The sequence below is a fragment of the Leopardus geoffroyi genome, chromosome C1 (assembly GCF_018350155.1).
Source record: "Leopardus geoffroyi isolate Oge1 chromosome C1, O.geoffroyi_Oge1_pat1.0, whole genome shotgun sequence".
Lineage (NCBI taxonomy): Eukaryota > Metazoa > Chordata > Mammalia > Carnivora > Felidae > Leopardus > Leopardus geoffroyi.
In genome coordinates, this window is record NC_059328.1 from 50,700,270 (window position 1) to 50,713,558 (window position 13,289).

General features: G+C 37.5%; 1 protein-coding gene and 1 long non-coding RNA gene across 6 annotated transcripts in view; one reads left to right on the top strand and one right to left on the bottom strand.

The window, feature by feature from the left end:
* PATJ (PATJ crumbs cell polarity complex component) overlaps positions 1-13,289 on the top strand; it is a 364,334-nt gene that overhangs the window by 90,337 nt on the left and 260,708 nt on the right. For all 5 annotated transcript variants that reach the window (XM_045477622.1, XM_045477623.1, XM_045477626.1 and 2 more), the window contains exon 18: positions 13,038-13,247. In XM_045477622.1, coding sequence (XP_045333578.1) covers positions 13,038-13,247 — 210 coding nt within the window. The remainder of the gene's footprint in view (positions 1-13,037; positions 13,248-13,289) is intronic.
* Positions 1-13,289, bottom strand: part of LOC123597994 — a 36,920-nt gene that overhangs the window by 20,912 nt on the left and 2,719 nt on the right. Inside the window, exons 2-3 of the long non-coding RNA XR_006712346.1 lie at positions 11,944-11,997; positions 2,046-2,153 (exon numbers count right to left, since the gene is read on the bottom strand). This is a non-coding gene — a long non-coding RNA (uncharacterized LOC123597994). The remainder of the gene's footprint in view (positions 1-2,045; positions 2,154-11,943; positions 11,998-13,289) is intronic.

Sequence of the window (13,289 nt, forward strand, 5' to 3'; positions counted from 1 at the left end):
ACACCAACAGGTACTGAGAATCTGTTTTCCCAAGGCATGGTGATTTGTACTGCTCTGCCCTGTGTGTGGGTGTCATTTGGAGCCAGGCAGTGATCCAGAGAAGCCATGCTATTCCCAGTGAGGGCTGGGAAGTGTGCTGCCTCCTTCTGGTACCAAAGGCCTAATTTGTTAATGATGCATGAAAGGGGATTGGCTGCCTGATCTTTACACACCATGTTCTAGGGCTCAGGTTTCCCTTTCAGCTGTTCCCTTTGTATTTTACTTTAGTCAGATGTTACATTCACCCGTATGCCACTGTGAACACATAGGATGGTTAACAGCACTAGCTTAGGAGTCAGGACCAGGATTTTCATTCTGGCTGTGACTCCCTAGGACTTTGGACAGGCTTGTTAGTCTTCCTTATTCTCAGTTTACTAAAATAATAATCTCTAAGATAGAAATCGTATTTGCCTTATAAAGTTATAAATATTAAATAAAAGATGTATATAAATGCCCACACTTTCTAGGCACAAAATAATATGTTACCAGTTACTGAAAAATGACGATTCTAAAACATAGAATCTGAGCACACAGTGACTATACCTGTTACTCATTGTCTCCCTCAAAAAAAAATTATTGTTCAGGGGCACCCGAGTGGCCCAGTTGGTTAAGTGGCTGACTTTGGCTCAGGTCATGATCTCACTGGTCGTGAGTTCAAGCCCCGCGAGCCCCATGTCAGAATCTGCTATGAGCGCAGAGCCTGCTTCAGATCCTCTGTCTCCCTCTCTCTGTCCCTTCCCCACTCTCACATGCGTGCTCGCTCTCTTTCTTTCAAAACTAAATAAACATTTAAAAAAAGTGTCCATTTAGTATGACCTAGTATGGGGCATATAAAGATGAAAAGAGATATTAAAGAACTTTAACAAATATATACTATCTTCTATGGCAGGCACTGTTCTAGACAGGAAGAAGATAGTAGTGAACAAAGTAAATCATAGACTCTGTGTCCTCATGGAATTTAAATTCAATCGGGAGTAGAGAGTCAGTGGATAAATAAACATATGTTAAATATAATAAAGGGAACAGACTTGAGAACAACTCTGTATAATACATTATGGTTTTAGCAGTGCTGGAAGTAAGACTGAGACTCTGTGATGATTGTTTCTTAGGATTCAGAGGGGCCTCACAGGGAACTGAGGTATGCCTTGTAGACAAACAGGTAGTGGACACTCCAGGCACAGGAATTTCCTGTCCTAGAATTGATTACTTGGTCCTTATTTCAAGTCTTTTTTTCTTTAGTATCTGTTAACTATGTATCTAAATTTGTGAGTTTTATTCCTTTTAATGAAAAATCCTTTGAGAAACTTTGTGTTCTCATATTTTATATGAAAAACAGGACTCACATTTCACATGGTAAAAATAGTAATTATGAATTATGTACTGCTTACTCTGTGTTGCACATTAAGGCCTCAATATATACATAAACTGATTTAATCATCCCTACCACCCCATGAGGTAGGTCCTGTAATCATCTTCATTTTATGACTTAGGAAAATGGCAAGAGGTTAAGGAATTTGCTCAAGATCACCCAATTAGTGGGTGGAGCTGGGCTCCTAAGTCTGTGCTCTAGTAGTGTGATAGGAACAACATTGATTCTTCATGACTGTGGCTTAACACAATGATAAAAGACAAAAAAATTTCCAGTTGTCTTTCCAGAGAAAAATACTTACTACAATTCCAAAAGGTTTACTTGAGATCATTTCTGAATCTTGCGGTCCCTCGCCTCTACTCTTCCCACTTGGCCTGTGCTTTTGAGGGACCTGGCGGCTTTCTTACCAGCAGAGAGTACAAACTATGTGTGTTGCATCCTAGATTTTCCAGCAGGACTCTGTGGCCTTTTTTCCTGAACAGTTTCAGAGTTGGCAAAGTTTTATTCTGCCCGTTGCATGCTACATACTACAGAGTATTGGTTGCCCTTTCAAGGATTAAAAAAAAAAATCACAGAATTTTTTCTCAAGAGTGAATGGCATCCTGTGTCCTTGCTATGGCTATGCTTGTCAGCATACCTCCCAGCCTGGAGACGGCTCCTGTCTTTCAGTGTCTGCTTGAAGAGAGGAGGGCTGAGGATGCCGTGCTGCTCTGAGCTTCCCTTCTGATGCAGAGATCTTCGTAACCTGGAGAGTGTAGGGTCAGCTCTTTATTTCTGTGTGTTACCACATAAGCATCATATCACAAATAGTTCAGTAGTTGATAGAACTGTTGGTTTAAATCACACATGCTCAGTTGAATTTAGAAGACTGTAAACTCAGTGGTAATTGTTAACTCCTCAATCTCCTATTTCCTACTGACTTCTCCATCATCATCTTCACAGTGATAACCATAGAATAGGATTAGCGCTTATGAAGTGCTTGCTGTGGACTTATAAAGCCCCTTATGTGACCTGTGTCATTTAATGCTTTGCACAACTCTATGAAATCTGTACTGTTGTTCTTCCCAGTTACAGACGAGAAACCCAAGTCTCAGCTAGTATTTCTAAATGCTTAGGCTGAGAATGATTTGTATGGAAAATGAAAATAAATTCCAAAATTAACATTAGAAAAGCTTTTACAAATTTTATGTGTCTATACTTGCCCTGCATCATAGTAGCTTTCAATTTCTGTAGTTTTTTCCTTGGATGATATTGCAATATTTATTTATAAATTCATTTCCTACTTAGAAAATTGTTTGTAAAATACACATATCATAAAATTTACCATCTTAACCATTTTTAAGTGTGCAGTCCCATAATGTGAAGTATATTCACATTTCAACCAATGGCATTTTTTTTTCAGCTACTGTAATTTTAATAGAGGGTATGAGTCTGTACTTGAGTACTACTGTCTGCCTAGTGGACTTTCCAGACAAATGAGGAGACTTACAGATAAAGAACATTTGTGTGGTTGATTTTGTTTTATTTTCCTTAAAACCAGCAAAAGTCCTGGGCCAGGAGTGAATGGGAAACAATTACAGCATGACAAAAAATTTTCAGTAGATGAAACCTCCAAGCAACAGATCTAATATCCAAGGAAAATATCTAATCAGAGACTAGAGGGGGATAAAAGAAAGCAATAGTCTTCAAGAAGCAATTTCCATGGGACTCCTGGTTGAACCATTTAAATTATTATAGGGCTTAAAATAGACTTGAAGTACCAAGCTATGCAGAATAAAATTATGTGCAAGCTTCTGTATTTTTTTTCCTGTTTGCAATATATTTTGAATTTTTAGCAAGTTTCTCTGTCCAGTTCTCTTTCATTGCACTTTTAATTGCCTCACATGCTGTGCTTACTGTGCTGCTCAGGGACTGTTCGGTTCTATGTATGATGCATGGAAAAATCTATTCTTAATGCCTAATGGTATTTAGGAAGTAATAAGACACAAGAAGCCAGGAACCATATCAGTTTAATCTATCTTGAGTGCACTGAATGTATTTTGTGGGTACTTTGAACACGATGGTGTTGCGGTAATTGGTACGATTAGTGTAATACTTGGCTATATTATAAAATAGTTAAAAATGGGATTAAATTCTAATAAGGTAGCTTGCCCATTATTCATCAAATCATTTATTTATTGCCTTGCATTCACTATAAATACATTTATTTCTCTTTCCTAAAAGTAAATGCTTAGCTTGTTGGTCAAATCAGAAGCTCTTTGAGTGTAATTAATTACATCCCACTATCTTAAACCAGAACTATGTTAGTGATTTTAATTCAAGTAATAGTCCCTGACATGTCTTTGTTGCAATCTAAAAATCGCAAAGGGAAAAAAACATAAGTTGTTTTAAGATTCAACTTATTTAAAAAAAGCACATGTCATAAACATTTTGTCATATGTTTCGTTTTGATGGTACAATATCCAGGAAGTTAGATCTTATGTAGTCAGTGGCCTTTTTATGAGTTCTTAAAAGACCCCACTAACTGAAATTATACCATATTTGTGACCAGAGTGTGCATCTTTTTCATTACTGAAGCTGTGTTTTGAATTAACTTCCATCATTCCCTACTTTTTACAGTGGTTTTCTGAATGTTTTGGTAGAAATTAATGACAAATTTGACTCAAGATAGTCTGTCAAATTTAGTTACAGGATTTTGGAGTTGGGGAAACAGATCCTAACTGTCATGTATCCAGTGTTCTCATTTTACAATTGAAGAAACTAAGAGAAATGAACTTCTGAAACTATACACAGCCAGGCTGGCACCAAGCTGGGGCTCAAAACTTGTCCCCTGACCTCTAATCCATACCCATCCTACCACTAGTGGATTGAATAGCTGTCTTCCTTGTCTTTCTCTCCTATGTATATTTTCTCCTTAAAAAAAAAAAAAAAACAAAAAAAAAACTTTGGATTCCTGTTTCCTGATTGACGTTGCTCACAATGGAAATTTTAATTCATGCCAGCTGTACCTCAGAGCTTCTGCAGATCACTGTTTTTTTTCCTGTGTGTGTGTGTGTAAAATAAACTTTCCTTTGCCTTTCTTTGTACCAGTTGCTTCTTCCGCCTACCTCCAGGATGGAGAAGTTAGTGGTCTCCCTTTTAAATTTAATGGTTTCAGGGGCGCCTGGGTGGCGCAGTCGGTTAAGCGTCCGACTTCAGCCAGGTCACGATCTCGCGGTCCGTGAGTTCGAGCCCCGCGTCAGGCTCTGGGCTGATGGCTCAGAGCCTGGAGCCTGTTTCCGATTCTGTGTCTCCCTCTCTCTCTCTGCCCCTCCCCCGTTCATGCTCTGTCTCTCTCTCTGTCCCAAAAATAAATAAAACGTTGAAGAAAAAAAAGAAAAAAAAATTTAAATTTAATGGTTTCTTTCAGTGTTCTCCATTTTAGTAACTTCCTTGAGATCGTTGAAAATCTACTTATTTACGTTTTAACTTAATACTCTTTTGAGATCAAAGATTTTTTTTAATGTTTCTTTTATTTATCTTGAAAGAGAAAGTGTGATCGGGGAGGGGCAGAGAAAGAGAGAATCTCTAGCAAGTTCTGCACCATCAATGCAGAGCCCAATATGGGGCTCAATCTCATGAACAGAGAGATTGACCTGAGCCGAAATCAAGAGCTGGATGCTTAACCAACTAAACCACCCAGGCGCCCCTAATAATCTTTAGTTCAAATAATAATGGCCACATTTAAGAGTATGCTCTTCAAGAAACAAATATTTGCTGCTTGCTACTTTTATAGTTTTCTCTCAGTTGAACATTACTGATTTGGAACAATTCTCTGATCAAATATTTCATAGCTACCTAATTCATGTTATCCAGAAATTATGTAGATTCTTTAAAATTATCTTTGAAATATACTTCTTCACACTGATCTGAGTATTTGTGGAGTTAGGCTCAATTATCTAATTCTGTGATAATGTATACCAAGACATTGAATTCATTGATTAGGATATCTGTTCATTTGTAGAGCACTTTCTATTTCATAATTATTTAGGTTGTATTCCTAGTCTTTTTTTTTTTTTTTAATCATTTCATTTTGATGAAGGACCGCGGTAATATGGGAGAGCAGTTATTTTGGTGTGGTGAGCTGTACAGCAGCAAAGAATTTTAAGAATTAAACTACTTAGAGTAATTAAATGTAGGATTAAGACTATATGACGTAACCATATTTCCTCTCATGAGTTTACATAGGCCAATTTTATATTTTAATATACTGTACTCAGTTAACAGTGTCAAAATTATCAAAGGTAAAGCAATTTATACACATTTTGAAAATTATTGAAGTGTAGTTGGCATACAGTGTTATGTTAGTTTCAGGTGTACAATATAGTGATTTGCCAATTCTATACATTACTCATTGCTCATCATGATAATTGTAGTCACCATCTGACTCCATACAACAATATTACTGACTGAATATATTCCCTATGCTGTACTTTTTGTTTTTGTGACGTATTTGTTTTATAACTAACTGGAAGTTTGTACCTCTTAATCCCCTTCACCTATTTCACTGATCTTCCTTCCTACCTCCCATCTGGCAACCACAAGTTCTCTGTATTTGACAGTCTGTTTGTTTAATTTGTTTTTTAGATTCTACCTATAAGTGAAATCATATGGCATCTGTCTTTCTGTGTCTCACTTATTTCACTTAGCATAATGCCATCCATGTTGTTGAAAATGGCAAGGTTTCATTCTGTTTAATAGCTGAGTAATATTCCACTGTATACATATACCACATTTGCTTTATTCATTCATCTATTGATGGACACTTGAGTTGCTTCCATATGTTCGCTGTTGTAAATCCCGGCAATGGGATTAGGGTATTTATTTTTAATTTTTTGAGGAACCTCCATACTGTTTTCCACAGTGGTTGCACCAATTTATATTCCCACCAACAGTGCATGAGGGTTTCCTTTTCTCTACATCCTTGCCAACACTTGTCACTTCTCATCTTTTCGATACTAGTCATTCTGACCAGGGTAGGATGATATTTCATTGTAGCTTTGATTTTCATTTCCCTAGTTATTAGTGATATTGAGCATCTTTTCCTGTGTCTGCTGGCCATCTGTATATGTTTTTTAGGAAAATGTTCAGGTCCTCTATCCATTTTTTAGTCAGTTTCTTTTTGGTGTTGAGTTGTGTAAGTTACATATTTTAGATATTAACCCCTTATCAGATATATCATTTGCAAACACTTTCTCCCATTTGCTAGGTTGCCTTTTGTTTTGTTGATTTTTTTTTGCTGTGCTGAAGTTTTTCATTCTGGTATAGTCCCAATAGTTTATTTTTAGTTTTGCTTTCTCTTGCCTGAGGAGATATATCCATAAATACGTTGGTAACGCTGATGTTTAAGAGATTACTGCCTGTGTTTTAAGAGTTTAATGGTTTTGGGTCTCACATTTAGATCTTTAATCCCTTTTGAATTTATTTTTTGTATGGTGTAAGAAAGCAGTCCTTTCATAGAGCATGTAACTGTCCAGTTTTCCCAGCACCATTTATTGAAAAGACTATCTTTTCCCAATTGTATATTCTTGCAGCTTTTGTCTACATTAATTGGCCATATAAGCATGGGTGTATTTCTGGGCTCTCTATCCTGTTCCATTGATCTATTAGACACAGATTTTTATCTGAAATAAAATATGCTCTTTCTCAATGCCATTCTACTATAAAAATTCATATTCCATTTCCTTAATGCTTTTAAAAATTAGGGTGTTAAATATAGAATTAAAAAATAATCAAAAAGTTGTTCTTTATTTTGAATTCATGTAGTAAGTTCATTGTTTACATTTTCTACATTGGAGTAATACTACAAAGCATATACATGTTAAATGTCAGAATAGTCCAGGGTATACGTCTCATGTTCCTCTTTAAAAAATACCTCTTACTGATGCACTGGCCAATTTTATTAAATGTGACCACTTTTCTTGTTTATTTCTTCTCTCTAACATTCCCTGCTCCATGCCTTTCCAGTGAGCTTGCCGTCGCTGCTTGCTTGTATTGGTAGTTTTGCTTATGTGACAGCATCATGGCTAGAGCTCCCCACATCTTCAGGTTGATAGCCGTCTCTCACAGAGCCTACATTTCAACTGAGCCACCATTCTGCCCTAGGTGATCACCCTGCACCTTGCCTTATCTTATGTGAACTCTGATCTCTTTGATCTGTGGGAAGGTACACAAATATTCATATACTACATTTTATAGACATTGTAGAAACTTGGAATCCTATCCATTTGGGCATAATTATTGTCACATGTATGTATCCCTTCATGTAAAGGTGTCTTCAGGTCACCAAATGAATGGATTCTTGAGAAAGTAGGTATAAATTAAAATTTGGTAAACAAATACATGTTTTATTTGTACATGGCAGCCAAGCTCTACATTCTGTGCTAAACTAACTTCATCAACTAGGTACTGATATATAAACCTGTAGTGGCCAAGTGTCATACGTAAGGGCCTCAGTTTACACACTTTGGCAAGGTAATAAATATATCTTCTGTCAATTTGCCTTCTTTCAGTACTAATTCGTTTGGCAAGTACTTGAAGATAGGGAAGCTGCATCACTTAGTGGCTAAGAGTGTAAACCCTGGAACTTTACCAGGTAGGTTAAATTCTGCCTCTGCCATTTCTCAACTGTGCGCCTTGGGTACTTTTCCTCTGTCTTAGTTTTCTCATCCTGAAAGTAGGGATAGTAATGGTACTTACCTCATGGTGGTGTGAAGGTTAATAAATGAATTCTAGTAAGATTCCTAGAACATTCCTGGCATGGCAAACACTCAGTAAGTGCTAACCATTGTTGTTCCTATTCATATATGACAGGATGTGGCCCTTGCCTTTGACTTAACAGTCCAGTGAGGAGAGAGAAGGTAAATAGTTTGCCATTCAATATTTCAACTACTATTCAGTACCTTCCATATGGCATTCACTTTAGTAGGTCCTGGAAATAAAGCAGCTAATAAGTAAACACACCCTCACTCTCATGAAGCTTATTTTTAATAGATAAGACAGTTAAAATAATTTCTGAAAAATGCCAGAAGTGTTATAATAGAGAAAATGCAAGGTGCCATGGATACATCTAACAAGAGGAGACCCAACTTATTTTAAGAGATATGGGACAATAAGGAAAACTATATTATGACAAATGCTGTATGGAAGTCCTCTTCTAGAATTAGGGGTATCACAAGAGGAGAAAGTCAGGGAAGGCTTCCCATTGGTGGAAACACTTGAGTGGACTCTGATGGTGCAAAGGTAGATAAGTGGCAGTGGAGCAGAGAAAGTATTCCTGGCAGATGGAATGGTTTGTGGGATGTCAGACAATGCATCAAAGCATTTCACAGTCGCTGGATTTCAGTAGTTCTGTATCTTTGGGACGATGTGCGGAGCAAATGGAAACGGGCAGTCTCACGTGTAGGGAGAGCGATAGGAGCCTAGACTCCTCTGCACATCTGAAGGAATTGCTCTCACAAGCAGTTAAGACATGGTCCGAAGGCAATTGGGTGTCACTGAAGTGTTTCAAACAGAGAAGAAATTATGACCACATTTTAAATTTAATTTTTATTTATTTTTTAAAATATTTATGTTTGAGGGGGAGAGAGAGAGCAAGAGCAAGTGAGGAAGGGAGGGGCAGAGAGAGGAGGACAGAGGATCCAGAGCAGGCTCCGCATTGACAGCAGACAGCCCCACGCAGGACTCAAACTCACAAACTGCAAGATCACGACCTGAGCCGCAGCCAGACGCTAATCGACTGGGCCACCCAGGTGCCCCTCATCACATTTTTATTGTTAAAGATCATTCTTTTATTTCTGTGGAAAATAAACCGATGGGAGCAAGAGTGGAGACAGTGAGACAAACAGTTGCAGAGGCAAGAAATAATGAGAAGCTGAACCAACTTAGTTGTGGCGGAAATGGAGAGAAAGGGTCAGGTAGAAAAGATAGAAGTTCAAATTGACATGCCTTAGCTAGCAACTCAGTGAAGGGGTTAGGGGAGAGGGATTAAGTGAGTGCTTGGGTAAATGGTAATGCGAGTCAGGGATTATGGGAGGAGAGAAGTCTGTCAACTTGGATTTCCCCCAACATGGAAACATCCTGTGTTTATAACATCAAATGTTAGCATCACTTCAAGAAACCTCAAAAATTCTTATGTGCACTTTTCTTCAGGCAGGCACACTGATTGTATGCACTTATGAGACCGGGTATTTGGATTCTCAGGATTTCATTACTAAATAGTGAGAAGAATTCAATTCAGATCTCCTGTCTTGGTCTGGCATTCTGAGGGAAGTTAGCTGTCCTTAACTGAATGTCAGAGTTTGCTAATATTTTTAAGAGCTGTAGGCGACAAGTTTCATAAGTGGTTAAGTTGAAGCAAGCATATGGAATACTGTTATAATGTGTATAATAATATAAGTCTTTTGAAGAAAGAAGAAGAACCAAATCCTTCAGAAGAGAGTAGTTGTCATAGTAAAAGATGCTGTTTCTTGTGTTCTGTAATTGGTCTTTAGTGCCCTCTATTGACTGCTTAGTCTAAAACAATGTCTTGATTTTGGAACACCATGTTCCTTGCAGTGTTATTTACCAAAATAGGAAGAATCAGAGGTTTTAAAATCATGATAAATGGTCATAAGAACTGATGGGAACTTAAAAAAAAATTTGCATGGGGTCTCAAAGTTGGGTAGAGGTCTTTAGAAACAACCGTTATAACATTTTGTTTGCTACAACATGGGTATGATACTGTGGGCTAGAGTTTTCAGAAAACAGACCTTTCTGATGATGAGTAGCCTAAATCGGGCTGGTTTTTAAGCATTTTTAATGCAGCGAAGCCTCAAGGACAGCAGTCGCCCCAGTAGGCAGTAGCAGCTGCTGTTTTTCCATAGGGCGGCTGCTGCATGTGATGCCCCATGAAAGGAAATGACTGTTACTCATTAAAGCAACTTCATTCGGCTACATAGGAAATCACACAGTTAGAAAAGTCATCACAGAAAATGAAATAGTGATTATGCATAATGGGGCATCTTCAGAAATGGATGGCTTTTCTTTTTTTTTTTTTTTTTTTTTTTTTTTAAATGACAAAGACGCTGCCATTGGGTTCTCTCCTCCAGGAAAAGCAGTGGTAGATTGGACTTAGTGTTCAGAATAACTGGAGGTCTAAGCCTGAATAAATTTTAGTAAGGAAGCATACCTGGTACTAGCTTGAGGTCTAAAGAAGACTGCCCTTTGTATAAATGAATGCTCACCACGACTTTTCTGTAATAAGGCAAATGTGTTAATCATTCTATTTCTGTTATTTCCTGGTGAATCTTTCTTTCAAATGTTTCTGATTATCATTTCGGCTGGTTGCATTTTGAAAACCTGTTCACCCAGTTGAGGTTAAAAATAGTACTTTCTGATTTGGTGTTCTATGACTCTGCAAAGAGATTGCTCACGCCAACCTAGTGAAATCATTTATTTGCTTTTGGTATATTTTACTGTTGCAGTTTTCCCTAAGAAAGTTTAGTAATTATTAAAATGAAGTAATGCTAGCTGCTTTCTGGGCATTTCATGAGAGGAATATGCTATTATGTAGTTTCCCTTCCCCCCTAATAAAAAAGCCTTTCATCATAAACTGACATCCTAAATGAAGGACATAATTGTACAGCTTATTTATTAGTGTGTCAGACTTAAAATGTAATGGTTTCATATTTCAGAATGAAAAGTGTGTTGTGATTCATGGTTGCTGGTGACAAAACAGACAGCTCTTTTATATCTGCACTGATTGCCTGCTGATATACCACTGTACTTTTTTTTTTTTTTGTTCTTTTCTCTTCTCTTCCTATGCAATAGCTCCCTCTACTTGAAAATATTGGTGTAATTATAGTTTAGCACTATGTACTTTATTAGTGAGTACTCATGACTATTTTTACTTTCAGTCCTTTTCCTATATATGAGGTGTTCTACATCAGGGCATGTTAGAAATTTACCAAGAGTATCTTGACCTTGGAGCAGAAAAGCAAGGTTAAGGAGAGTAATGACAGTTATGTTTGAAGGCATTTTTCAAGGAATTAGCTGTGTGGCTTTTGTTGATTTAAACATGATATATTTGGTTAAAATTCCGTATAGTACTTGAAAATGAACTCTGATGTCCAAAGCACAGAGGTATGGAAAACTGGATCAGAACACTCCAAAAGAACCATCAGTCATATCAAACTGACAAAGCCTGGAACTTGGCAAATTCTCACTTTGCTAATTCCTGAGCCTTCTGATTCTAACACAAAACATGACAGTTTCTCTTGTATTTGTCGGGAAGGGTTCAACAGTAGTAGAATCTCATGTTACTACATCTTGACTTTATGGAATAGTATGTGCATTATGAAACTGTAGAAACAAAATAGACAAGTGTCATGATTGGGATTTATTTTTTCTCTGTAGTACCATTATTTTAAAGTGGGGCAAGTGGCAGAGCCTGATGGTCTAGAGTAAGAACCGAGGAGCCAGACTGGCTGAGTTTGAATCCTAGCTCTGCTACTTACCACGTGGGTAATCTTGGCAAGTTTCCTGAACTTTCTGAGCCTTAGTTTCCTCATCTGTAAAAACAGAGACAAGTGTTAGTGTAAAGCACTTTGAATAGAGCCTGGCACATAGTAAGTGCTGTATATGAGTGTCCAATAAAATAAAAAAAATAATGGACTATAAACTGGTTATTAACCAAATGTATTTATTGAATGTCAACATTATCTTTAGTGCTGCTTAATAAAAAGAAAAACGGGGCCTTCCCAGTAGATGGGAGAGATTTTCACCTTGGTTTTGTTGACAAAGTGACGCTCATTTTCTTATATCAGAATAGTTCTCACCTAGGGTCCCTATATCATGTTATAGATTATAAATTATAATTATGTTATTTTTAATTTTTTTTAACATTTATTTATTTTTGAGAGACAGGGAACACGCAGAGGAGGGGCAGAGAGAGAGGGAGACACAGAATCTGAATCAGGCTCCAGGTTCTGAGCTGTCAGCACAGAGCCCGATGCGGGGCTCGAACTCACAAGCTGTGAGACCATAACCTGGGCTGAAGTTGGATGCCTAACTGACTGAGCCACCCAGGTGCCCCATAATTATGTTATTTTCAAAATACTTTTGTCATGCAGTTGGATATTCCATGGATTCCATGTCGGTTTTGAACTTTGTTGATTTAACAGGAGGATTTTATACTGGTGCAATACATAAAAATGAAGTATCATTTACCATAGTACACTTCTCTTAAAGCCTATTTATTGCCCAAGAGCAGACTTGTCTTTAGTCTATAATATGGGCGCTTGAGGATGTCAGTGAATCTTACTCGACTGCCCATAGACTTGTGGTCCAACAAAATAGCAGTTTTCAAAAGTTTAAAGAAGAAATTTGTATGTATTGAACCCTCAGATATGTAACTGAAATTGTTAGGATTATGTTTCCACCTTGATAGAAGCTGATATTTGTGTGGATGTATAGAACGATATTTTAACAGAAGAATTTGGAAGACTATCACCAGAATGCTGGACACTTATAATAAATAGTCAAATGAGAATCATGAATACATGTATTTTCAGAAATGCACTCATTGTTTCTTCTTTACTTGATCCTTTAGGACCCTTTGGATCCCACACGATCAGTGATTGTGATCCGTTCCCTGGTGGCAGATGGTGTTGCAGAAAGAGCAGGAGAACTCTTACCTGGAGACCGCCTGGTTTCAGTCAACGAATACTCTTTGGAGAACACCACACTTGCTGAAGCCGTGGAAGTGTTGAAAGCCGTACCACCAGGCATTGTACGCCTTGGCATCTGTAAGCCCTTGGTGGTGAGTGTTCAATTGTGTTACTATAGGAAGTGATAATAGTGT